The sequence below is a fragment of the Oryx dammah genome, unplaced genomic scaffold (genome assembly GCF_014754425.2).
Source record: "Oryx dammah isolate SB20612 unplaced genomic scaffold, SCBI_Odam_1.1 HiC_scaffold_8, whole genome shotgun sequence".
Lineage (NCBI taxonomy): Eukaryota > Metazoa > Chordata > Mammalia > Artiodactyla > Bovidae > Oryx > Oryx dammah.
The window spans coordinates 22,697,372-22,725,037 of NW_024070192.1; the positions used below are offsets into that span (position 1 = coordinate 22,697,372).

At 48.8% G+C, this 27,666-nt stretch overlaps 1 protein-coding gene across 1 annotated transcript in view; it reads left to right on the plus strand.

Annotated features, from left to right (window-relative positions):
* Positions 1–27,666, plus strand: part of PLXDC1 (plexin domain containing 1) — a 63,566-nt gene that overhangs the window by 8,137 nt on the left and 27,763 nt on the right. Inside the window, exons 3-7 of the mRNA XM_040245509.1 lie at positions 22,778–22,921; positions 23,211–23,280; positions 23,875–23,997; positions 24,625–24,743; positions 25,739–25,838. Of these exons, the coding sequence (XP_040101443.1) occupies positions 22,778–22,921; positions 23,211–23,280; positions 23,875–23,997; positions 24,625–24,743; positions 25,739–25,838 (556 nt within the window). The remainder of the gene's footprint in view (positions 1–22,777; positions 22,922–23,210; positions 23,281–23,874; positions 23,998–24,624; positions 24,744–25,738; positions 25,839–27,666) is intronic.

Consider the following 27,666-nt stretch of genomic DNA (forward strand, 5'->3'; position numbering starts at 1 on the left):
GAGAGGGGCAGTGACTTGCTCAAGGATGCACAGCATTACCACAGGGTTCAAGACACTGGACTCTTCCATGTCTTAGGGCCTCCACTAGAAGCAGAATGAAGGTGGCTATTACTAGTCACATTGACTGCCAGCTCTGGCCCTGTGCCTACCTCATTTCTGTACCATCTACAGACCACATGGCCTCAAAGGGTTAATGGTGTGACTGCTCAGCCCCAGGGCAGGACACTCCAGAGCAGAGAAGGCAATTAGGGTGGTGCAGCTGCAGAAAACCTCCTCTGCCTGGGGCAGTCCTGGGGCTGGTGAAGCAGGGAAGAAGAGGAGACTGCAGTAGAAGAGCTGATGGGAGCTTCTGTGTCTGGGGGAATCTGTAATCATGTGTGTGTCTGAGGGTTACTGTGTATTATGTACCTTTGCCTGTGTGTCTGTCACCGTGGGCTGCTGTGTCTGTGATGAGTGTGAGTGTGTGAGAGAGACTGTATGAGCATGGGTATGAGCGGAGGCGGCCACGGCTGCAAGTGAAGAGGGTGGATTCTCAGGAGGCAGAAAAACTACGGAAGGAGAAGCAACAAGAGGATGGGCATTTCTTTATGTTTCAATAACTCATTTTTTAAATCCAAGACACGCATGCAATCAAAAAGGTCAAATAGTGCTGAAGTCAGAAAATAAAACACAGCAGGCCGCCCCTCCGCTCTGGACCTGCCCACCCCTTGCTCAGAATATGGCAGTTTGAGCTTTTTACCTGGCTGTTACCTCCGTGTTCCTAAGTAATTTGCTTATGCAGCTGCCTCTTGATAAATCTGTTTAGACATTATATGTTGATTGCCTGTTGTGTAGATGAAGATTCACCTTCTGTATACTCCCCCAAACGGGGTTTAATGCTCTCAATATTGTTAAATCCATAGGCTCTGCTTTCTATCTTTATCAGGTAAATATTGTTCACTACTAACCGATCAGGGCACTATCATTGTTTCCTTTCTTGCATCATTTTTGCTTTTCCTACCTCCCACCCCCACCTATTGCACCAACAGTATATGTACTTTTTTTTTAATTAAAAAATTTTTTAAAATCTTTTGACTTCACTGCACAGCATGTGGGCTCTTAGTTCTCTGACTAAGAATCAAATCCACATCTCCCTGCAATGGAAGCACTGAGTCTTAACCACTGGACCACCAGGAAAGTCCATGGCTATGTATTCTTAAACATTCACTGGCCTCAAACATAATTTTTGGCATGGTCAAACCTGTCTTTTTTTTTTTGAATCTTTCTCCTGTTGTCATGCTGCTCCAACCTGGCCTGGTGCTCGCCTGCCTGCCCGCAGCCATCCTGGAACTCCCTAATCTCTCTCTTCGCTGGGTGCCCTATCCTCTTGATCCTGTGTCTTTTCTTTCCTGCTTTGCTCCCTCATTTGTTTAGCTTCCTGAGAAAGGTTATAGAAGAAGAGAAATTCTTTGGAGAACTTGCACGTCTGAAAATGCCTTTATTCTATCCTCACACTTGATTGATGGTTTGGCTGAATATAGAATTCTAGATTAAAAATAATCTTCCTTCACGAGTTTGCAGGCATCTCACATGGTCGTCTGGCTTCTGATGTCACTGTTGAGAGGTCTGATGTCGTGCTTATGCTCATTGTAGATAACTGCTTTCCCAGAAGCTCTCAGAGTGTTACCTTAAGTTAACCCCAGCCTTTTAAAAGTGTCTGTCCTGTCTTTCTCTCTCACGGCTCTGGACAGTTGACGGGCTATTTCAACCCAGGCACTTATATTCACCAGTTCTGGGAAATCTTCTTGTTTTATTGCTTTGACTATCTTCTCTCTACTGCATACTCAGTTCTTTCTTCCAGATCCCTTGATTAGCTGTCCATCTAGGGAATTGATTCCCAAATTTTCTTCTCTCTTCTGTTGTCTATCCCTTTGCATTTTTTGTTGTCTGTCTGTTAGTTGGCTTGTAAATGTTGTTGATCCACTTTCTGGGATTTTCTTTCTTTCTTTTTTTTTTAGTATTTATTTATTTGGCTTTGGTGGGTCTTAGTTGCAGCCCATGGGATCTTTGCTCTTTAGTCGCAGCATGCAAACTCTTAGCTGCGGCATGTGGGATCTAGTTCCCTGACCAGGGATCAAACCCCTGCCCTCTGCATTGGGAGCACAGAGTCTTAGCTACTGGACCATCAGGGAAGTCTCCTCGACCTTATTTTCTTAATGTTACCGATTTGTTTTCTACTATCATATTTTTCATTTCCATGAGCTATTTATCCTTTTTTTTAAAAAAAATAGTCTCCTATGGTTCTTGTGTCATGGATGTAATAGCTTTTCTAAGGATATCTTTTGAATTTTAATATTTTTTCCTGCATCATTTCTTTCTTTCTGTTTTTTAAAGAGTTTAATGTAGGAACAGTATACACAGAGGGGCCAGGAGTGGGCAGGGTGAAGGAAGAGAAGATGTTAGGAGAAGCTGCAGCAGGGAGCAGCTAAAACTGTCCACATGAGCCTGAGCTGGCAGGGAGAGAAGCTCCCCAGAGGAGGGAGAGCTGTGCCACTCTGCCACAGGGGCTGCTGGACGGGGCGCAGCAGTGTGCATGGGAGAGGGACCCAGCCTCTCTGCAGCCTGGTAGGGAGGGAGCAGGGTAACACATGCTCTGAACTGTCTTTCTGCATTGTTTCTGTGACTTATTTTTCCCTTTACCTCAGCCTCCGATGTGGCTTGGCACCATTACTGATCCTGTCTTTATTTAAAACATTAATCTTTTGTTCATCGTGGACTTTTTGGCATCAATTGAACTAATTAATTTGATTTAAAAAATATATGGCATTAAAATATTCTCTTGATGGCTGAGTTTGTTGATGCCACTTTATTATTTTAAAATTTTTTATTGGAGTCTTGTTGATTTACAGTGTTGTGTTAGTTTCAGGTATGTGTGTGTGTTAGTTGCTCTGTCGAGTCTGACTCTTTGCGACCCATGGACTGTAGCCCACTGGGCTCTTCCGTCCATGGAATTCTCTAGGCAAGAATACTGAAGTGGGTTGCCATTCTCTCCTCCAGGATATCTTCCCAACCCAGGGATTCAACCAGGTCTCCTGCATTGCAGGCAGATTCTTTACCATTTGAACCACCAGAGAAGCCCAGCTCTAGGTATATATACAGCATAGTGATTCAGTTATACATACATATTTTCATTCTTTTTCAGATCCCTTTCCCATATAGGTTATTAAAGAACATTGAGTAGAGTTCCCTGTGCTATATAGTAGGTCCTTGTTGATTACCTATTTTATATCTAGTAGTCTATGTGTATGTTAATCCCAAGCTCCTAATTTACCCCTCCCCACCGTGTTTCCCCTTTGGTCCCCATAAATTCATTTTTAAAATCTGCAAGTCTGTTTCTGTTTTGTAAATAAGTTCTTTTCGCTGGTGCCATTTTAAGGGTTAGACTGGAAGTCGGGGCCTCCCTCACCTCACCCTAATACCAACCCTGAGTGGAGCCTCAGAGAAGGCAGTCCCATTCACTTCCCATCCTGCCCTGTCTTCTTCATCCTGCAGAACCGCGGAGCCATGGGGGGGTGATGGGACGGAGGGCCAGGGCAGGGGAGGCACCCCGAGGAAGGGAAGGCCTGGAGGCTCACCCCTCCCCCAACCCCCAGCTTTGTTGGGCCATCCGTTAAAGAACTGGTATTTGCTCTGGGCCAGACACCACGGTCAGAGGACTATGGCCCAGTTTGGGCAGAGAGGCCCTGGCGGAAGAGAGCCACAGAGACGTGGCCTTCTGGAAGCAATTGTCTGTGGGCGTTCGGAAAGGGCAGTGGGGATCGTTAAGAGCCAGTATGGATTCAATAACCCCAGAGCCTAAAAAACAACATAAATTCTCGGGCTCCACCCGGAACTGACTGGTTGAGAAACACTGCCGCTGGGCATTTGTTTCTTTAAGTCTCGCCATGTGATCCTGATGGTTCTCTACCTGTGGGAACTTCTGAGCTATAACATTCCACGCCCATTTTAAAATCCATTACCAGACTGATCACCGGAAGGGGAGGCTTTCTCAGGTGCCATGCGTCTGTACTTGATCACAAGACTTCCACCACCCTGGGGGCTTTGTGGCCCCCTCCACACATCAGGAGTCCACACGAAGGAGGACTTCTCTGGTGGTCCGATGGTTAAGACTCCGTGCTTCTACTGCAGGGAGCAGGGGTTCTATTCCTGGTTGGGGAACTACGATCCCCATGTCATTTGGTGCAGCCAGAAGGGGAAAAAAAAAGAGTTCACGTGAAGGAGCACGGCCCCACCCTGGCAGGAGGCCCCTCTGACTGCAGTAGACGTGTCCCTAGCTCTGCCCAGAAGATTGGAAAATCAAACTTCTAGATGAGACTTCTCCGACAGCCGGAAGAGAGTTCAGATGTCAGATTAGGAACCAGAAGCCCTCCTCTGTAGGCTGGATGATAGGTGGCCTCAGGCCGGATGAAACTTTCGGGACAAATATAAATCCTGGCACTTCAGCTTAAAATCAGGTGGGAGAGATGTGGCTTAGCAGTGGTTCATGAGGAAAAGAGTTGGAGCTCCTCACTGCTTGTGGGCTGGGATGAGTCAGGAGTTTGGAGTGGCTGCCAAGGACGGAGGTGGGAACCAGCTGTGTTCATGGAAACCCACAGAAACCCCGACGACAAGGGTTGGGGCTCTGGGAATCCTGTGGTGGGGAGGGAGGGTGTTTCTTGCCTTGACCATGGCTGAGGGGCTTGTGTCCCCTTTCAGATGGTTATGTAGAAACCAGAGTAGTCTGAATGGTTGAAGGAGGCTGGAGTATTTAGCCCGCAATAGAGAAACTTCTAGATGTGGCTGTTTTCTAATAGCTGCAGGGTTGGGACTGGGGCAGAGGGAATGGATTATTTTTCTCTATAGCTCATATCCCTTCCTGCATGGAATTATCTGTTTGTTTTTATTGCCTCTCTTTCCCTGAAACCGAGGCACATGAGATCTGAGATTGTCTTATCACTCTGTCGCCAGTGCCTGGCCCACAGTGGGCGTTCCTCCTTTGAAGGAACAAAGGAGGCAGGGATTTCCCATCTCCAGAGGCCTTGAAAGACAGGGTTGGTGAAAAGAAGAGGTTTTGCCCGGGGTGAATCGTTGGACGTACTGGCCTCAAAGGACCCAACTCTACAAGCTTCTGGGTTCCCACACACGTAAGACGACGTCAGTGCTTATATACCCTATACGCACCGGAACACATGTACATACACTGCGAGCTGGCGTGGGGGCCTCGTGCCTGAATCCTCAGAGGGGTCTGTGCTCCATTTCTACCTGGCCTTGAACCCATTAGGCCTTGCCCTGAGCAGCGCTCAGTGGAGAATGGTAATGACTGCCTCTCTTCAGCACAGCCAGACCTCCACAGCCCCCGGGCTGTGTGCTCACCCTACCCTGGACAGCAGGCCCTCTTGAGGTGTCCTGGGAAGGGGCCCAGAGATGCCTGCTTCTCCTGTGTCTCAGCATCTCTGAGAGCTGGATTCTCCTTGTCCAAAGGAAACTCCATCTTGGCAGCAGAGGGCTGAGCGAGAGGGAAGTGGCAGAAAGGGGACATTTCAGCAAGCTTGATTTGGTCTGCTTCAGGAAGTTCTCTTCGGCTTCTACAGGACAACATTTCCACCGTTTATCCACATCACAGTCTATTCTGTGCCAAAAGGAACCAGACTCTGGTTCCCTCTGCTCAAGAGGCTGAGGGCCTGGCACCTGGGCTACCATCCCTTTTGCCCCCACCCCCCACCCCACCCAGGAGCCCCCTCATTTCCGTTCATGGCTCCTTAGTCTGCCCTCCTGGCCCCGGCTTCCCTGCTGGCCCAGCTCCCTCACCTCAGCCTGCCTGCCCAGCCCCCATTCCAGACCTTCTCCGCCCCGCCCCCCCCCCCCCCTCCCCCATCTTCCTGTCTCACCCCTTTGGCCTCACCCCTTCTTGCTAGTCCCTTCTGCCCAGCACCTCCTGCCTGGCCACCTTGCCACAGTGCTCCTTCAACTCGGACCTCTTGCTTTGGAAACTTTGAGGCATCTGGCCTGTGTTCCCAGGGTGGACTCAGAGCCATCTCCTTGGATTTTATTCCCATGCCCACTCTGCCACCATCTACCATCCTATTTCCCCGTGGAAATAGGATTCTTGTCTGAACTCAAGCTTTCCAGAGATTTTCCACCAAGGCCAATCCTGAGGCCCTGGGGACACTGGAAATTTTATAGGGGAGGGAGGGATTGGGGAAGGGTGTAGTGCTAAGTCAGAAATCTGGGAAGAGGCACAGTTTATCCTCCAAGAGGCTGAAGGGGAATGTCTTCAAACCTGGGGATTTCCAAATCCAAATGAAGGGTTTTCTTGGTTCTGTGGTTCATGTCTGGTACAGTTTGGGAGGAACCAAGTTTAAGAGCATTCAGATTTGGGAGTTCCCCCGTAATAGAACAGTTTTACTCCATAACAGAAAATTCTGACTCCACACCTCTCACCCCAGTATTCCCCCTGGCCTCCCTTCCCTGAATTCCTCTCCTCTCTCTCTGACCCAAGCAAAACTTCCCAGCTCATCCGACCGCCCTGGCAAGCCTCGGAATGCTGAGGAACTCTGCAGCTGGGCAGGACCACAGCATTTAAGACAGTTGGGCAGCAAGAGGGACAAGTGGGTGTGTCTGCCTGATTTCTACACCCACCCAAAGGAGGTAGTTCCCCAAACGAAACCTCTAGAAGGCCCCCTCCCCAGACCTAAGGGCCTAGGGGAGACAGGACAGACAGACTCGAAGCAGGGACACAAGAAGAGCCCCAAGCAATAGCTCGGGGAAGAACCCAGGCATGCCAGTGCCTGCACTCAGGGGCAGAGGTGGGGTGAGGAGGCTGCTAGGGGAAGATTGAGGGTAGAGGGTGAGGTCGGTGGAAGGAAAGTTGTGAGCTGAATTGCAAAGAGAGAAAATAAGAGATTTTGTGAAAGGAGGCGTGTCCTGAGAGGTGAAAGATGGAGTCCGGACATTCAGTCTTCAGCGCTGTGGAAAGAGTACCACCGTCCTGGCCTCCCATCTGGCATGCACCAGCGGCAGACCTTGGGCCGGGCACTTAAAAACCCTCAGTTAATGAACCTGGCATTTCAAACCCCTACTAGCTTCAGATTTCTCAAATGGAGTGGGTAGGTACTGATCTTACAAAGTTGAGACTCAAGAGCAAAACGCCAGGCACTTGATGGGTTCTCAGTCGGGGATATCTCCCCTGCGTAGCTCGGTAAGGGTGCCACAGCGCCCTCTGCTGGCTGCTCAGCCTAAGGCGGTCCGCCTCCCACGCAGGTCCCATTTGTTGACCGTTTCCCTTTCCCTTCAGTCAGCTAGTTGGTCGGTCGGTTGGTTGGTTGTTTGGTTTTCTTTGTTGTCGAGGTGAGATTCACATTTAAAAAATTAACCATTTTAAAGTGAAGTGCGTTTAACACGCCCACAGTGTTGTGCAACCATCACCTCTATCTAGTCCCAAAACATTTTCATCCCCCAAAAGGAAACCCTGGATGTAGGCTGTCGCTTCACACCTCCCGCCTCCAGGCCCAAGTAACCCCCAATCTGTGTTCTCTTTCTATGAATTTACCTGTTCTGGATAGTTCATATATAAAAGAAATACCATATATGATCTTTCATGTCTGGTTTCTTTCCCCTGGCATAATGTTTTCACGGCTATCCATTTTATGGCTGAATAGTGTCTTCCATTATATGGATATACCATAGTTTTGTTCACCTGTTCCTTAGTTGATAGACATTTAAGTTTCCTCCTTTTGGCTATTGTGAACAGTGCTGCTGTGAACATGTATACGTGTACTTGTTAGAGTACATATTTTCAGCTCTTTGGGGTATATACCTAGAAGCGAAATTGCTGAGTCGTAGTGTAATTCTATGCTAAACTCTTTGAGGAACTGCCAGACTGTTTTCCACAGTGACTGAACCATATTACATTCCCACCAGCAATGTATGAGGGTTCCCATTTCTCCACATCCTTGCCAACATTTGTTCTTTCTCTCTCTCTTTTTTTTAAATTATAGCATCCTAGTGGGTGCGACCTAGTATCTCACTATGGTTTTGCTTTGTGTTTCCCTAATGACCTAAATCAAATCCCTTATAATTATACAGTGGAAGTGAGAAATGGATTTAAGGGACTAGATCTGATAGACAGAGTGCCTGATGAACTATGGACGGAGGTTCGTGACATTGTACAGGAGACAGGGATCAAGACCATCCCCACGGAAAAGAAATGCAAAAAAGCAAAATGGCTGTCTGGGGAGGCCTTAAAAGAAGAGAAGAGAAAAGCAAAGGAGAAAAGGAAAGATATAAGCATTTCAATGCAGAGTTCCAAAGAATAGCAAGGAGAGATAAGAAAGCCTTCCTCCGCGATCAATGCACAGAAATAGAGGAAAACAACAGAATGGGAAAGACTAGAGATCTCTTCAAGAAAATTAGAGATACCAAGGGAACATTTCAGGTAAAGATGGGCTCGATAAAGGACAGAAATGGTATGGACCTTACAGAAGCAGAAGATATTAAGAAAAGGTGGCAAGAATACACAGAAGAAGTATACAAAAAAGAGCTTCATGACCCAGATAATCATGATGGTGTGATCACTCACCTAGAGCCAGACATCCTGGAATGTGGAGTCAAGTGGGCCTTAGAAAGCATCACTATGAACAAAGCTAGTGGAGGTGATGGAATTCCAGTTGAGCTATATCAAATCCCGAAAGATGATGCTGTGAAAGTGCTGCCCTCAATATGCCAGCAAATTTGGAAAACTCAGCAGTGGCCACAGGACTGGAAAATGTCAGTATTCATTCCAGTCCCAAAGAAAGGCAATGCCAAAGAATGCTCAAACTACTGCACAGTTGCACTCATCTCACACGCTAGTAAAGTAATGCTCAAAATTCTCCAAGCCAGGCTTCAGCAGTACGTGAACTGTGACCTTCCAGATGTTCAAGCTGGTTTTAGAAAAGGCAGAGGAACCAGAGATCAAATTGCCAACATCTGCTGGATCATGGAAAAAGCAAGAGAGTTCCAGAAAAACATCTATTTCTGCTTTATTGACTATGCCAAAGCCTTTTGCCAAAGACTGTGTGGATCACAATAAACTGTGGAAAATGCTGAAAGAGATGGGAATACCAGACCACCTGACCTGCCTCTTGAGAAATCTGTATGCAGGTCAGGAAGCAACAGTTAGAACTGGACATGGAACAACAGACTGGTTCCAAACAGGAAAAGGAGTATGTCAAGGCTGTATATTGTCACCCTGCTTATTTAACTTCTATGCAGAGTGTATCATGAGAAACGCTGGACTGGAAGAAACACAAACTGGAATCAAGATTGCTGGAAGAAATATCAATAACCTCAGATATGCAGATGACACCACCCTTATGGCAGAAAGTGAAGAGGAACTAAAAAGCTTCTTGAAAGTGAAAGAGGAGAGTGAAAAAGTTGGCCTAAAGCTCAACATTCAGAAAACGAAAATCATGGCATCTGGTCCCATCACTTCATGGGAAATAGATGGAGAAACTGTGGAAACAGTGTCAGACTTTATTTTGGGGGGCTCCAAAATCACTGCAGATGGTGTTTGCAGCCATGAAATTAAAAGACGCTTACTCCTTGGGAGGAAAGTTATGACCAACCTAGATAGCATATTGAAAAGCAGAGATATTACCTTGCCAACAAAGGTCTGTCTAGTCAAGGCTATGGTTTTTCCAGTGGTCATGTATGGATGTGAGAGTTGGACTGTGAAGAAGGCTGAGTGCCGAAGAATTGATGCTTTTGAACTGAGGTGTTGGAGAAGACTCTTGAGAGTCCCTTGGACTGCAAGGAGATCCAACCAGTCCATCCTAAAGGAGATCAGTCCTGGGTGTTCATTGGAAGGACTGATGCTGAAGCTGAAACTCCAATACTTTGGCCACCTGATGCGAAGAGTTGACTCATTGGAAAACACTCTGATGCTGGGAGGGATTGGGGGCAGGAGGAGAAGGGGACGACAGAGGATGAGATGGCTGGATGGCATCACTGACTCAATGGACATGAATCTGAGTGAACCCCGGGAGTTGGTGATGGACAGGGAGGCCTGGTGTGCTGTCATTTATGGGGTCACAAAGAGTCAGACACGACTGAGCGACTGAACTGAACTGAACTGAACTGAATAACTAATGATATGAGCTTCTTTTCTTGTGCTTGTTGGCCAATTGTATGTTTTCTTTGGAGAAATGTCTACTTATGTCCTTTGCCCATTTATTTTTCTTTTGCCCATTTGTAAAATTGGGTGATTTGTCTTTTTGCCTTAGGCAGGTTTCTTAACCTCTCTGACCCCATTTCTTCATTGTCCCATGAGGATGCTATTGCCTAATAGCAAAGGTGTCATATACTAACCTATATAAAGGGGCCTGGGGTTGGGAATGACAGACATTAGCTGACTCTGAATGAGGCTCTGGTTAAGTGACCAACCATTTGTGTTTTCCCAAGATGGTCCTGCTTTTGGCACTGAATGTCCAGCATGCTGGGAGACCCCTCGGTCTCAGGCACGTTGGGACATTGGGCCATCTTAATCTGGTCCCAATATGGTAAATAGTGTGTATCTTTGCTGCATTGTCACTCTAAACCTCGGTTTCCTCACTTAAATGTGTCATAGAGTTTTCATAAAAATCAGTTGAGCTAATTGACTGAAAAGTTAATCAGAAAGGTCTAGGAAAAATGAGTAGTGGTTTCCCCCCAGATCTTAGCTGGAAGTACAAAAATGGGACCCCAGCCGCAAAGGAAGATTTCCTGGCCTTGAACCTTTAGGGGCTACTCTTCATATTATCATAGTTCCTCACTGTATAGTGAGAGCTTGTTAGGAATGCAGTTGCTCAGGCCCCTCAGACCTGCAGAAACAGAATCTGACTTCCAGATGATTCTTATGCACATTAAAACTTGAGAAGCACCGCTTGGTATCAGAGGCTTGGAAGCAGGGATGATAATTCCAGATATGAAAAGTGTATCAACAAATTCATCAGAGTAGTATTTAAAATAGAAAAATAGAGCATAAAAACTGGAAACTATCTAAATGCTCCTGAATAAGGAGATAGTTAAGAAAATTATGTGTTTTCTTCTGAGTAGATGGTCATGACTCATTTACAAATGATTGTTAAAAGACCATGTTCAGCATCAGAAACTGCTTCAGATATCATGAAACATGACAGAAGCCGTCCACACAACTGGGTAGTCAGCAGGATTATAGCCATGTGAAATTACATCCAGATGAAAAAGACTAGAAGGAAATATGCCAGAATGGGACCAGGTGATGGGTGGAGGAGGCCTGTTTTTGTTTTTGTTTTTTTTTTGTTCCTTGTTGTTCTAATTCTCTGTGGTTATGTGAAATATATTGATGCTGTCAAAAATCTCTGGTTGACTGATAGATGCTCCTCCAAAAGCCCACATATTGAATCAGTGTCAGGATAAGATGATTCTTCCATTTCCATGAAGTGTCAGGGGGTATTAAAAAATGCTTTGTCTAGAAAGCCAGTTCACACCCTCTTTCCAAGCCTGGTCCAAACCCCTCTTTCAGCACCTTCTCAGGTCAGCCTCACACACCCTGACACCTCTTTAACCCAGGTCTTCAGCACCATATCAAAGCCTCTTTGTCTAGCCTGGGTCTCTCCCTTTCCAGGCTAGCCCACGGGACCTACTTTCTGCAATTCTGTGATGACAATGTTCCGTGTGGTTTATTTCAGTCTGAGGCTTGAATGCCTCAAGAGGGCAGATCGAAGTTATTATGGAGGTGCATGAGGTGAGGGAGACTAAAGGAGCCCTCCCTGAGAGCTGGCCTCACTCCCCGGCCTTACATTTCATCCACTCAATGACAAAGGTCAGTATAGTCAAAGTTGTGGTTTTTCCAGTAGTCATGTATGAATGTGAGAGTTGGACAATAAAAAAGGCTGAGCGCCAAAGAATTGTTGCCTTCAAACTGTGGTGCTGGAGAAAACTCTTGAGAGTCCCTTGGGCAGCAAGGAGATGAAACCAGTCAATCCTAAAGGAAATCAGTCCTGAATATTCATTGGAAGGACTGATACTGAAGCTGGAACTCCAATACCTTGGCTGCCTGATGCAAAAAGCTGACTCATTGGAAAAGACCCTGATGCTGGGAAAGATTGAAGGCAGGAGGAGAAGGGGACGAGATGGTTGGATGGCATCACCGACTCAATGGACATGAGTTTGAGCAAGCTCTGGGAGTTGGTGAAGAACAAGGAAGCCTGGCGTACTGCAGTCAATGGGATCACACAGAGTTGGGCACAACTGAGCGATTGAACAACAACACTCCAGGAAGCAAGTGTTTCTCATACTATCTGGGAACAGAGACCTAAAGTGCTGGGCAAAGGTTGCACAACTAGTGAGTGGCAGAGCCAGGATGAGGACTCAGGTCTTTCTGTCCTCGGAGATCTCAGAGACAAAAATAAGTGACATGTTGGTCCATACAGAGGGCAGTTCTTGACCAGAGCTTTTCAAACTTTATTGTGCCAAATAATGCCCTGGGAAGCTTGTGTAAATGTGGATTTTGATCCAGCAGTTTCGGGGTTGCGTCTGGATTCTGCAGCTGGCACTACTGGTAAAGAACCCGCCTGCCAGTGCAGGAGACATAGAGATGTGGGTTCATTCCCTGGGTTGAGAAGATTTCCTGGAGTAGGAAATGGCAACCCACTCCAGTATTCTTACCTGGAGAATCCTGTGGACAGAGGAGCCTGGCAGGCTACAGTCTATAGCGTCGCAAAGAGTCAGACACGACTGAGGTGGTTTAGCACACACGCACCTGGATTCTGCATTTCTGGTGAGCTCTCAGGTGAATCTGAAGGTGCTGGTCCCTGGGCCACACTTTGAGTAGCAGGGATCTAGAAAACATTTCCATTGGCCTTGTAAGGCCTCCTAGAGCAGTGGAGGCAGGCAGTGGGATACCGGTAATCCCTTCAGCATGTCTTGGGTTGGACCCTGCTGCCTGGCCCACCATTCTAACCAGCACGGCCAGTTTGGCTTCTTCAACAGGCCCTGCAGGGCACACTTGGTTGCCTGCCCCAGCATTTCCACCTGCCAGTTGGCTGGCAGGTGATGGGCTGATGGTGACAGCTTAGCCAGTTTTTGTCCAGAAACGGCTTGAGCTCAGCCAAGGTAAATGCTGCCCCGCTGTCAGAAATGAAGTGCCTGGCAGGCTCCCAGCATGAATAATTGAGGCAGAAGAGACACTGAAACAGCAGGCGCTGAAGATGGAGCTGGGGATGGTTTTGAGGAGGCAACCTCCACAATCAAGACCTTTCCTGGAAAGGTTCAACAGATTTATCATAACAGCTCCCACTTTTCAAACCCCTACTGTGGCTGCTGGGTTAAGAGCTTTATGTGCTCATGTTTTGTCTAATTCTTGCAAGAGCTCTGTGAGAAAGGTTACTGATGAGGGAACTGATGCTCAGAGGGGAGAGGAATGTGTGGCACCAACTATTATATAGTGAGGCTAGTTGTTGAACTTGGGTCTGCTAACTCCACAGCCCCAGCCCTTGATCCTAGAACAGTGGTTTTCAAGTTGCAGTCCACAGAACCCTAAGGGTTCCCAGAGGTACTCTAGGGGCCACCGTGGATGGAGGGTGGTAGAGAGGGAAATAGAACAGCAGGCTGGGTTCCAGGCCTTCTCTTTTCTCCCTGCAGAGTGCTTTACTTTGATGTAATTTATGTATTGCGCCTCCATGGAAGGTTAATTGGAAGAAAGGGTTTCATGGCCAAAAAAGTTTGAAAGCCACGTCATGCTGCTTCCCCAAATGAATGTGGTTTACCCACTGGGGCTTCTTACAGGCATTTCAAGGAAACATGGCTCCCTTTGGCGGACTTGCCAAGTGGTCTGGCTTGTGCCGCGCTCTCTGCCCTTCTGTAGTGTTAGGTCACCCCCATCACAGCTTCAAGCCTCTGGCCACAGTGCCTGGAAGGCTGCGCTCCGAGGTAACAGGTCTGCCCCACAGATAGCAGGTCAAATGCGGTGTCAGCTGTGAAGTGTGTGAACTCCTCAGGTGAGTTCACTGCCAGGCAAGCCTCTAAGTCCTTTTCCTTTATTGTGCCCAGTCACTTCAACTGTGTCTGACTTTTTGTGACCCCATGGACTGTAGCCCGCCAGGCTCCTCTGTCCATGGGATTATCCCAGGAAAAATACTGGATTGGGTTGCCATTTCCTCCTCCAGGGGATCTTCCCGACCCAGGGATCAAACCTGAAGCTCCTGCATCGGCAGGCAGGTTCTTTACCACTGAGCCACCTGGGAAGCCCTTTCAGGAGACATATCTATGTGGAAAACAGTGAAGAAGGCTTCGGATTGAGTGGCCTAAGGAGGCCCTTTAGAAGCTTGTATTAATTAGGATACAGATTCAGCTATTGTAAAAATGACCAACTGACAAGGTAATTAGACATGAAAGAGGTTTATTCCTTTCTTACATGTAATAGTGTGAGCATAAGTAAGCAGGAGTTGCTATGGTGTCTCTATGGTGTTAGACACCCAGCTTCCCTCTACAACATTTATCTCTCATGTTATGGTCCAAAATGGCTGTTTCAGCTCCTGCCATCACATCTGCATCCCAGCCAATGGAAGCTAAGAAAGGTGAGAGCCCCTACATTCCTATTGAGGGGAATCATTCTTCTCGTCTTCCATTGGTCAGACATAGTCATATAGCTACATGTAGCTGTAAGGAGGGCAGGGAAATGTGATCTAGCCGGATGCCCATGTGTCTAACAAAAACTGGGCGATTCTGCTACTGAAGGAAGGAGAGGAGGAGGATTACTGGGAGACAGTTTTCAGGGTCGACCACGAGTGGACTTGCACCATCAAAACTGCATGCCGGTGGCACATGCTAAGGGACCTGCAGTGGCAGACAGGAAGCACCCCCATGGCTGGTGAATCCCAAGCCACCACCAAGCCCAGAGGCCAGTGGCAACTGACTTTGTAGAAGGAAAAACATGGCAGCTGAGGAAAAATTCTCCCAGAAATTTAGTTTCTCATTTTTCTCTTTCCATGCAGATTCTTGCTGACTATGCTGGTGAAGGACTATCTGGGCTATCCCTCAAAATCCTTCCTCTGATCACCCCTAGAGCACAACTCTTCTCTTTAGGGCTCTTTTGGTCCCAAGGAGCCATTCAAGCTGTCTTGGGAAAGGTTTATAGAGAGAGTTCAGAGGCCTACCATGGGATCCACGGGCTAGAGATGAAGCCTGACCTTCCAGCCTGACCTCCGACCTAGAAAGCCATCAGGAACCAGGGCTGCTTTTTCTGTCTTTCGAGACCCTCCGCAACTTGGTCTCTTTTTCACTTATCCAGCATATATTTACTGAAGCCCCATGTGAGGGCTGGCTTCCTTCTCCTTTCTGTGGAACAGCAGTCACACTTAGGAGAAGGCCTTGATTACAACAGAGGCCCTGTGCTCCTCACTTGCTGCCCTGCTGCCCTCTCAGTCACATGACCGAGTACATGTCCTCTTGGGTCTATTGTGGTTTTTGGTCAGGCGGCAGCATGGGGAACCTCCCTGCCCAGGAATCGAACCCATGCTTCTTGTGTTGGAAATGCAGAGTCTTAACCACTGGACTACCAGCACCTGCTTCGAGTCTGAGCAGGTGGGATCAGGGTTTCCTTGCATGGCCTGAAAGGATCTCCTGCGTTAGCTTCACTTCCTTGGAGAAGAGCTTGAGGAATTAGGCAACATCCTTCCTTCCTTCTCTCCCTCCCTCTCTCCTTCTTTCCTCTTTTGACAAAGAACTGTTTTTCTCATCCTCTCCCCTTGCCTGCGTCTCAAATTCCTCCTACCCTGCCCCACTCCAGATAGGAATACAGCCCAAGGGATGTGCTTCAAGCTGCAACTGTACCAGTTCAGGTCTTTTGACTGGAAGGGCCTCCTCAGGTGATGGTACGAGCCTTTGAGGAGGAGAAGACGGGGAGCTGGAGGCAACTTGCCGTGTGCCTGATGTCCTGCCTGTGGGATGCTGTCCAGAGACTTGCTTCCTTCACAAGTGGTGCTTGTGTCTGTTACCTGCCATCAGGGCTCGGGGAGGATGCCGTCCTTGTTGGAGCTTCAGCTTCAGCATCAGTCCTTCCAGTGAATATTCAGGGTTGATTTCCTTTAGGACTGGTTCGATCTCCTTGCTGTCAGTTAAGATGTGCCATTGGAAGGCTTCTTGGGAACTCCAAGAATGAGCTGATCCTGTCCCAGGATCCCGCAGTAGCACACAGCCTCCTCAGCGGAGGAGCGCTGGCTAGGGTGGTGAGCTGTTTGTCCTTCATGGGCAGAGGACTCAGAGTAACAGGCTGGTAAGACACATCCCCAGTCACCCCACCCTTTGCCTCTTAGGTGACATAGCAAGAGATGTGTCAGCGTCTGTTTGGGCTTCACAACTGCAGAGCGTGGCTTCTGTGCAGGGCTCTCATTTCCAATGCTTGGAGGTTTGCTGAACAATGTCACCAGGTGAGTCCCAGGGATTAGGTGATGGAAACCAGACCCTTTTCCAGGCCTCCAGGCAGCTGTTTTAAACCTGTTCCCCATGAGCCTCTGTCTCGCTTTGTTTGGTAATAACATCCCATCCTGCTCACTAGAATGCATGGCGATAGCAATAAAACAAAGGAAGAGTAGGCTTTCAACAAACTATGGTTTGAAATTATGAATGGTTGGTCATTCATTTATCAACATATCCTCCAATCGAACGCATACTCTGCTTAAACCCCAGAGGTGGGACTTCCCTGGTGGTCTAGTGGTTCACACTCCACACTCCCAATACAGGGGGGCACGGATTGGATCTCTGGTTTGGGAACTAACATCCCACATGCTGTACAGCACAGCCTAAAAATAACCCACCATAGGTAAAGGCTGACCTTACTTTTGAGGAAATTATAGTCTTCTAGGAAAGGCAGGTATGGAGATAACAAGTCTAAAAGTCAAATCAGTCATCGCAAGTGTGCAACACACGGAGAGGCAGAAGACCGAAGTGTGATGACCGTGTAACAGGGACATCAGGAAGCCACTCCTGATGAAAGAGCACCTGAGGAAGTGACCACCGGACTGAGGTCTGAAGGACCATGAGGAGTCAGCTTCTGAACCGCATGAAAAAGAGGTTTTGAGGCATAGGAAGTACCAAGGCCCTGAGTCAGACAAGCACTTGGTATTTCAGGAATTGAAAGCCCAGGTTCTATCTAACTGTCCACTCCACTATCCTATCTTATCTTTATTGCTTCCCTGGTGTCTCAGATGGTAAAGAATCTGCCTCCAATGTAGGAGACCAGGGTTTGATTCCTGGATTGGGAAGATCTCTTGGAGAAGGGAATGGCTACCCACTCCAGTATTCTTGCCTGGGGAACCCCATGGACAGAGGAGCCTGGCAGGCTATAGTCCATGAGGTTGCAAAGAGTCGGACATGACTGAGTGACTACCCTTTCACTTGTCTTAATGCTCACAAGATGGCTGTTGAAGCTCCAGTCATCACATCTGCATTCCAGGCAGGAATAAAGAGAAGGGGAAAGACAAGAGGGATGAGCAGTCAAATTTGACCTCTTGTAAAAGGCTCTACTAGAACCTTCAGTATATCTCATAAGCCAGCCTGTATCACATGGTAAGCCTTAAGTCATCCAGTGAATGAAGTTTTTTAGTTGACTACATTGCTGCTTGCTACAAAATCAATGTGCTATTAATAAAGAAGCAGGGTAATGAATATTGGACAGGCGAAGTCTAGAGTTTGCCTCACAGGGCCTTGGAGGTCATGGTAAGGAATGTGGCCTTCAACCTGAGTGCAGCTGGGAAGCCGCAGAATGTTCCAAGCAGGACTGTGACAAGAAGGGGGAGACAATGAGGGCTGCCCCCTTGAGGCACAGCATCACACAACTGTGGACTTGTGTATTAGCCTCCTAGGGCTGCCGTAACAGAGTATCACAGACCGGGTGGCTTAAAACAATAGAAATTATTCTCTCACAGTTTTGGCCAGAAATCTGAATCAAGGTGTCAGCAAGGTCACCGTCACTCCGGAGGTTAGGGGAGATCTTCCTTGCCTCCTCCCAGTTTCTGGTGGCCTCTGATAATCCTTGGTGTTTCTTTGTAAACTGCATCACTCCAGTCTCTATCTTGTCACATGGACTTCTTCCCTGTGTCCCGTCTGTGTCTCTGTATCTAAATCTCCCTCTCCTCTGTTTTGTAACAATCATATAACAAGCCTGTCATTGGATTTAGGTCCAACCCTAATGCCGTAGAACCTCATCTTAACTTGACATCTGCAAAGACTCTTATTTCCATATATGGTCATATCCAAAGTAGTGGAGGTTATGACTTAAACATAGCTTTATGAGGGACACAATTAAACCTTCTGTGCATTCAAAAGGACTAACCTGGTTAGTTCACCAGGTCAAAGAGGGACTTCCTTGATGGTCCAGTGGCTAAGACTCCCAACTTCCAATGCAAGGGGCCTGGTAGGGTTTGATCTCTGACCAGGGAACTAGATCCCGTATGTCGCATCTAAGACCTGACACAACCAAATAAATTAATTAAATTAAATAAATATATTTTTTAAAAGGACTAGAGTGCCACCTAGACCCTGTTTGGCTCTGTTGGCTGCTCATGTCCTCCTCCCCTACTTTTTATGAAAAGACAGCCCAGGAATTAGGGAAGCAAGTTTACTTCCAAAATCTTGACTGTGCTAGGCACTGGTCCCTCTTACTTCTATAAAAGGGCAAAAGGAAGGTTCTGGGCTCCCTGCACAGGCCTCGCCTCACCTCAGCAAAGCCTTCTCAGGCATCGAGGATTCAGGGATCCTGAGCCATGGTGCAGAGGTGATTTTGCCTGTCCCTCTGTGTCAGGGGCTCAGAGTTTAAGGCGATGGGGTGGAGGTTGGAGAGGACATCTCAATGGTGGGCTGAATAGCATCTAAACTAGGGTTTCCTTTCTTCAGGCAAAATGTTAGGCCCACTGATGCTGCTTAATAAACCACTCCTTTGCTGGACCCAGTGGAGAGAAGAACTGAGCGATGGCTGTGTCTGTGGCAGGTGGTCGCAGCTGAGCCTGAACTGGCTTCAGAGTTGCGGTCCTGCAGACTTTCAGGTGCAGAGTGTTGGTCAGGGCCCCCTGTGATTGTTCTTTGAGGTGGAACAAAACCCACTCACCACGTGATTCCTGGAAGCAGCTTGGGGGCCTTCGGACTCTTCTCGTGGGCACATTTGTACATGTGTCTTTGCATGAGTTGGTGTGCAAGGGGCTTTCTTTCTTGGAAGGTTTTTTTTTTTTTTTTTTTTGGAGCTTTTTTTTTTTAAATTTAACTATAGTTAATTTACCAGGTTTCCCTGGTGGCTCAGATGGTAAATAATCTGCCTACAATGCAGGATACCCAGGTTCGATTCCTGGGTCAGGAAGATCCCCTGGAGAAGAGAATAAGAGAGGAGCCTGGCGGGCTATAGTTCATAGGGTCTGAAAGAGTTGGACACGACTGAAGCAACTTAGCATGCATGCATACATAGTTAATTTACAATGTTGTGTTAATTTCTGCTATCAGTTCAGTTCAGTTCAGTTCAGTCGCTCAGTCGTGTCCAACTCTTTGCGACCCCATGAATCGCAGCATGCCAGGCCTCCCTGTCCATCACCGTCTCCCGGAGTTCACTCAGACTCACGTCCATCGAGTCAGTGATGCCATCCAGCCATCTCATCCTCTGTCATCCCCTTGCTCCTTCTGCCCCCAATCCCTCCCAGCATCAGAGTGTTTTCCAGTGAATCAACTCTTCGCATGAGGTGGCCAAAGTACTGGAGTTTCAGCTTTAGCATCATTCCTTCCAAAGAAATCCCAGGACTGATCTCCTTTAGAATGGACTGGTTGGATCTCCTTGCAGTCCAAGGGACTCTCAAGAGTCTTCTCCAACACCTCAGTTCAAAAGCATCAATTCTTCGGCACTCAGCCTTCTTCACAGTCCAACTCTCACATCCATACATGACCACTGGAAAAACCATAGCCTTGACTAGACGGACCTTAGTCGGCAATACAGCTAAGTGATTCAGTACATATATATATATATACACACACACACATACACACACTTATATATACACATTCTTTTCTATATTCTCTTCCATTATGGTTTGTCTCAGGTTACTGAATTGAGTTCCCTGTGCTATACGGTAGAACCTTGTTTATCCTCTCTACGTAAAATACTTTGCACCTGCTAATCTCAAACTCCCAATCCATCCTTTCTGTACACCCCCTCCCCTGTGGCAACCACAAGTCTGCTTTCTATGTCCGTGAGTCTACTTCTGTTTTGTAGACTGGTTCATTTGTGTCCTATTTTAAATTCCACGTGTAAGTGATATCATATGGTATTTGTCTTTCTCCTTCTGACTTCCTTCACGTATATGATAATCTCCAGTTGTATCCATGTTGCTGCAAGTGGCATTATTTCCTTCTTTTCTGACTGAGTAGTATTTTGTTGTATATATATGCCACGTCTTCTTTACCCAGTCATCTGTCCATGGACATTCAGGTTATTTTCATCTCTTGGCTATTGTGAATAGCGCTGCTATGAAGATAGGAGTGCATGTATATTTTTAAATTATATGCTCAGGAGTGGGATTGTTGGGTCGTATGATAATTCTAGTTTTAGTTTTCTGAGGGACCTCCATACTGTTTTGCATAGCGATGTCAAGTGATTTGGGGGGTCGTTTTTTGCCTTTTTTTTTTTTTGGTGGTCAAGGTGGGGATACCAGCAGAAATGACTAGGGATAGGAAACTTGGAGACCCAGTGGGGAAAATGTGACTTCTGGTCTTTGGCAGGGGGTGGGATGAGGGAAGAAGCAGGAGCTGAAGGGGCTGCTTTCTTGAGAGAGGCTGTGAGCACAGATATTCCAATGCCTGTGGGCAAGCTGAGATGCAGTGCTTCCTCCTCTGGGCATCTTCTAGGACCTCAGGGTGGATGACTGTGGCAGCAGTGGGAGGCAATATCCATGGACACCCATGGTTGGTGGCATCAGGTTGGCTCCCCCTCAGGAGGTTTCATGAGTAAAACCAGAAATCCAACAAGCATGGGCCCAGGTGACTTTCACAAACAGTACCCATGAGTCACCCCTTGAGGACTACTGTGGATGGTGGAGGTCCTCACTGGGCAAGTCGGGGGAGAAGATCAATAACAAGGTGATCTTTAAGCTGAGCATTGAAGAGGAGGGATCTGCCGGGGGAGAAAGCAGAGTCATTCCAGGCAGGAAGATCAGCATATGCAAAGGCCTGAGTGACCACTGGCAGCCTGAGACTGCTGGGGAGTTGGTCTGGTGAGTGGGTGCCCACAGATGCAGAGGTGGAGGAGAGAGAGAAGTGAAGCTAGAGAGAGGGTGGGGCGGGCTCATGGTGGAACCTCATGTGCAAGGCTGAGGTTTGGGTTTTCGTCTCCAGGGCAGTGGGAGCCCCAGATGGCTTATGAGCAGAGGAGTGTGGCCTCATGTGTTTCCGATTTGTTTAGATTTGCTTGATGTCCGTGCTAGGAATGGGTGGAGGGGGCGGCAGTCTAGAGGCTGGAGGGGAGGAACCAGGCAGTGGCCAAAGGAAATCTACCCCCCACCCCCACCCCCACCCCGCCTGGCCCTGTGTTTCTCCTGCTCGTCTTCAGCCAGCCCTGCCCCAACCCCAGGCCCCAGAGTGTGTCACTTGTCAGAAGAACAGAGTCTGCCTCTGGGCGGGTGGAGAGAGCAGGTGACCCTCACCCTGCTCGTGCTGGGACCCTGGCAAGGGCTGCCTGGGCAGCTGGCAGCTTGGCAGGGAGAACATGGTTAGCTCTGCTGTGTCTGCAGCTACTGCCGCCCGACAGCCTGATTAATGACCCGCAACGCCCAGGGCTCTGCACGGGTCAGCAGCCCCATGGCTGTGGCAGCGGCCAAATGGACCTGCCCGCTGTGCCTCCGCTCCTCCTCGGCTACGCTCCCAGATGGGCTGAAAGGCTTTGACATGGCCTCCTCCCCAGGCTCTTCCGCTCTTTCTGCTGATTGTTTCCCAGCCTCCTTTAAATCCTGCCCCTAAATGCTCCCTTGCAGGAGAGGCTTTACAGAATTAACTCCCAGCCCTCTGGATTCTGGCTTATTCTTTATTTTGTCCCAATCAGGCACATAGTAAAGGTTAAGCATATGTCTCGAAGACATCATTGCTGCTTCTTTCCCCATTCTGAACTCTTTAGTGACTCGTATGGGCCCTGTCTTATCTCTCTGCTAGAGGGTGTCTGTTTGCACGGGTCCCACCTCCTCCATTAGACTAGCAATGCCCAAGATCAAGGATCTGCCTCTGTCTTTAGATGGGCAGCTTCCAAGATTCAGATTTTTCTTCTCTGTTAAATTGGGTGCTCCCCAGGGCAGGGGGCTGTGTCTCCCCCTCAGTCTGGGAGCTCCCTGAAAACAAGGCTCTGTTAGGGGCTGCCTTATCTGTTTCTCCTTCATGTCCCGAGTTGAGCTCTGCCTTGGGTATGCTCTGGGGCGGGGGTGAGGTAGCGGGGAGTGGAACTCAGGGCTCCAGGAAAAACCCCCTGGCCTGTTCTGGGGATGGCAGAGTGCAGCACAGGTAGAGCAGGCATGGGTTTAGCTGGAGCAGAGCTGTTGGAGGCGTAGCTAGGGGGCAGGTACTGAGCTCTCCAGGGCCAACGGCACGCAAGGGGCTCCCAGGCCTAAACCAGCTCTTCTGGGCTATGGTCTGGGAGGACTGTGAATTCTCTATCCAGACATCTGGATGGAGGAGGTGCAGAGGGTGGTTGCTAGCATGCTGTCTCCTCACCCTCCTGTGGACTCTGTCTTGGGTAACGCAGGAGGACAACCACAGCTACTACGTGTCCCGTCTGTATGGTCCGAGCGAGCCCCGCAGCCAGGAGCTGTGGGTGGACGTGGCCAAGGCCAACCAGAGCCAAGTGAAAGTTCACAGAATCCTCTCCAACACCCACCGGCAGGCTTCGGTGAGTGCCCCAGTCCCTGGCAGCACTGCCCCAAGCTGGGAGGCTGGGGGCCAGCCCACTCTGCCTGGTCAGTGGGCATGGCTATGGCCTGAGGTCTGGGGTATGGGGAGTGCCTTCCCAGAGGATCCTAGGGGGCTTGACCAGAGTTGGGGTGCCCACCTGTGGTCCTGGGGGCCTGCCCTGGACATGCCTACCCACCCCCCCCATTCCAGATAAGCATGGGGCAGTGTGACTGCCCAGCCACCTGGCCTGTAGGTTGGCCTTGCTGACTCTCTCCTGTCCCCTGCAGAGAGTGGTCTTGTCCTTTGATTTCCCTTTCTACGGGCATCCTCTGCGGCAGATCACCATAGCAACCGGAGGTAAGGCCTTGTCTGTGGGGCTGGGAGAGGGTGTGGAGATTTCAGCCAGAACCTGAGACCTAACTGGGAAGGTTCACGGGAGACAGGTTCTTATAGATGGACTGGGGTGGGTCCCACGTGTGGCTCTCTCTTGGGACCCCACTCTCAGGTGAGAGGTCATGAGTGTTTCGGACCACCTCCCTCACGTCTGCTGACTCAATTGTGTGTGTGTGTGGATGTGGGTGCATGTGTCTCCCTCTGGGTCAGCACAGGCCAGTGTGGGCAGTCCCTTGGCCCTTGTGCTTCTGAGTCTGTGAGTGAGAGGGAGGAGACTGCACTGAGAGCCTGTTTCCTGGGACCAGGCTCCCTGTTAATATGAGGGAGCCCATCTTGGATTCCTGTGCACTTTCCAAGGGACAGAGATGGGTGGAGGGGCAGAGAGAACCTTCTCTAGTCTGGGGCCCTGTAGCTCTATATACACCAGACCCATGCCCAACATGTGATGCTGGGGGCCAGAGGTCCAAGACTCACTTCCAGCTCCATCTACGCTACTCCTTCCTGCACGAGGAAGCAAGTCCATCTCTGATGACTCATCTACACTTCTTCCCACCCCAGGCTTCATCTTCATGGGTGATGTGGTCCATCGAATGCTCACAGCGACTCAGTATGTGGCCCCTCTGATGGCCAACTTCAACCCTGGCTACTCTGACAACTCCACAGTTGCTTACTTTGACAATGGTGAGATCAGAGCTCAGAGTTTAATTCATCTAGCTCCGGGGATCCCTTGGTCTAGCCCCTTTATAGGCGTCCAAGGCCCAGAGAGGGCAAGGGACTTGCCCACAGTCACACAGCATGGCAGCTACCGTACCTTTGTGTTCATTTTCCTCACCTGGGGACAAAACACCTGCTACCTGATGAGAAAATTAGATGAAAACAATTGGCTCTCGGTAGAGGTGAAATAAATACTAGAGACCTTGATTGCTTCTTACTCTCACCAGGTTGTCCCTTGAGAACCTACCTTCCGCCCCAGGAGAACAGAAGTTTCTACTGTTTCTCCTCCTTTTTATCTCAGGGAGTCAGGGTAGGCAAGAAGGACAGGGCCGTGCTTGGGGTTGGAGATGATACAGGTACAATCATAGTACCTGGTTGGCGGCGGGGAGGGTGAAGCAGGGTCTCCTGGCTCCTCTCCAGCTTGGGAGGCAGACTGTGGGCTGCCCAGCTTCTGCCTCCTGTCAAATTTGCAAACTGCCCCCATCATCGCTAAAGGCACCAGCTGGTGTCCCATCCACGTGGGCCACCATTTCTGCAGGGCCCTCCTCCCTGCACGACCTCCCTGACCAGCCAAGTCTCTGCTCTCCTCACCAGGGACAGTCTTTGTCGTTCAGTGGGACCACGTCTACCTCCAGGGTCGGGAGGACAGGGGCAGCTTCACCTTCCAGGCGGCTCTGCACCAAGACGGCCGCATTGTCTTTGGCTACAAAGAGGTGAGTGGGCCATTCTTTCATTCAACAAATACGTTGAAGCTCTGTAGTGCGCCAGACTTAGGGTGTGGTGCTGGAGATACAGAAGTTCACAGGATGGCTGCCGGCCCATCTTTGTGCAGCTGAGAATCTGGCTCGGGGGATAGATAGTAACTGTGAGGGCAAGTGCTCTTAAATAGTGACGCCGGGAAAGCCTTTCACGGAGCTCTTTCCCTGAACAGGAGCCTGGGAGGCTCTCCTGAGGAAAAGAGTTGAAATCTTCAGAACATGTAGGAGTTAAGGAAGCAAAGAGGAGGGTGGAGTGGGTTCTGGGAGGGAGCAAAGCATATGCAAAGGCTCTGTGGCAGGACTGAGCATGGCTGGTATAAAGGACTGAAAGAAGGAGGCCTAGGGATTTCCCTGGCAGTCCAGTGGTTAAGTGCAGGTGGTGTGGGTTCCATCTCTGGTTGGGGAACTAAGATCCTACATGCCTTGCAGCTGAAAAAGCAAAACAGAAACAATATTGTAACAAGTGCAATAAAGACCTTAAAAATGGTCCCCATCAAAAAAAAAAAAAAAATCTTGAAAAACACCACTCTGGCTTCAAAGCGGAGAGCAGAGGGCTGGGACTCAGAGGGAATGCTGAGAGATGATGCAGCAGAACGGGCCAGCTTGGGGTAGGCTGGGGGTGATGGAGAGAACTGGATAGATCTGAGAGCCTGTTAGCAGGCCAGTTAACAGGATTGGAGATGTGTTTGACAGAGGAGGAGGGAAATGAAAGGAAGCCGGGAGAGGCTGAGGGTGACTCCTCCATGGAGGTGCCATTCACAAAGAGAAAGAAAAGAAAAAGGAAACGTATTTGGAGATGATGTGGGGGAAGACTTGGAATTTGGATGGGTTTGAGATGTCTCAGCCCTCCAGGAGCCAACGCCCACCAGGCAGATGGGTCTGAAGCTCCAAGGAGAGCTGGTCCAAGAATGTTTGGGGGGTAGACGGAGCCTCTTCTTCCCCCTCTGCAGATCCCTATACCCGTCCTGGAAATCAGCTCGTCCCAGCACCCTGTCAAAGCAGGCTTGTCAGATGCCTTCATGATTCTCAATCCATCCCCAGATGTACCAGGTGAGACCCCAGGGACCCACAGAGATCACTGGACAGGGCTGGACTCAGCTCCGATTGAGCCAGACTAGTCGGGGAGAAGGGAGTGGCAGGAAGTGGTTGGGGGAGTGGGGAGAGTTAAGTGTGGAAGAAAAGGGACAGAGTGAGTTCCAACTTCTCTTCATTGGAGCTGAGGGACCATTTTTCCAATAAAATCTCCAGTGGGAGGCACTGCTCTGGTGGTGGAGGGGGCTGGGGAGCCAGGGCCCTTCCACTCAGCACATTCTCCACTTAGAAAAATCTCCAAAGACACCAAATTAGGGTTTATTAGTCCTCCCAGAACACAACCATAATTGCCTCCCAAACCCAGATGATAGAAGGAGCCTCACACGGGGCTTCAGGAGACAGGAAAATTAGATTTCTCTCCTGTCCCTGATCCACATCCCCCAATTCCCCTTCCTGGAGGCAACCAGGGCCACGAGGGTGTTTCTAGAGCTACAAGCCTTCAGATAAGTATACATAACATAAACAATGGCATAAGATGTCCTCTGTTCTGCTCCTGAATAAAGTATATCCTGCCCATCTTTCTGGATCACTCTTTTTATTTTTTATTTTTTGGATCACTCTTTATAATAACTGTATACCCCTTGCATGCTGCTGCTGCTGCTGCTAAGTCACTTCACCCCTTGCATGGATGTACCTTAATTGAACCAGTCCCCTGGGCCCAGACTTTTCAGTTGTTTCAATCTTTCATTACAACAAATAATACTGCAGTGAATATTCTTACAAATATGTACTTTTATGCTCTTGTGTGAGTATTTCCATAAGGTTAATTCCCATCACTTCACCTGCCCCTCCACTGTCCCTTCTCCCACCCCCAAACTCCCAGCACTCTAGTGAGTGACTCAGATCCTGCTCTGTTGCACCAGTCAACTTTACTCTAATTGGTTAGTTAAAACCTATACTGAGCTAGTTATGAGTTTCAGTATCACCCTGATTGTATTAGTTAGCTACTGCTGCATAACAAATTGTGCCAAAACTTAGAGGCTTAAAACATTATCTCAGGGTTTCTGTGGATCCAGAAATAAAGCATGACTTAACTGGGTCCTCTGGTCTAGACTCTTTCACAGGCTGCTCTCAAGGTGGTTTCCAGGCTTGCCTCAGTGACTGTTGGGGGACATCTAAGAGCTTTCGTGTGGTTGTGACAAGATTCAGCTCCCCCTTCGGTTCTGGCTGCTGAACGTCCCCATAGGACAGGTCATAATGTGGCAGCTGGCTTCCATCAGAGCAGGCAAGGAAGACAGCAGTAGAGGGTAAGCGAGAGGAAAGCCAGGGCCTTCTCATAACCTCATCACTTTTGCCACTTTCTGCTGGTTGGAAGGAAGTTCCTAGGTCCAGCCCACACTCAAGATGGGATTAAACAGGGTGTGAATCCCAGGAGGCAGGGATCACTGGGGTCATTTAGGGGCACACTGATTACAACCCCATCCCTAGATACTGAGCTTATCGTTATCTTATTGGATTATCCTGCAGCACTGTAAATGAAGTCTGTGCATTTGTCTCTTTCTAAATGAAGTCAAGGAGGCTCAGAGAGGTGGCGTGACTTGCTTTTACACAGCTCTGAGGGTTAGAACTGAAACCCAAATCTTCTGTATTTTAAACCCTAGTGTCCACCATTGAGGCTTTCTAAATCCGACCAACTCCCACTCCATCCAGAGCAGGGAATCCTTCCCTCCTCAGTTCCCCAAACACCCACAGCACTGTGTGCACACACCCAGGCTGCTTTACAGGAAGGACTGCTCTGGGTATCCATGCCTCCCTGCCCCTCACCACCACTCTGTTTGACGCACCT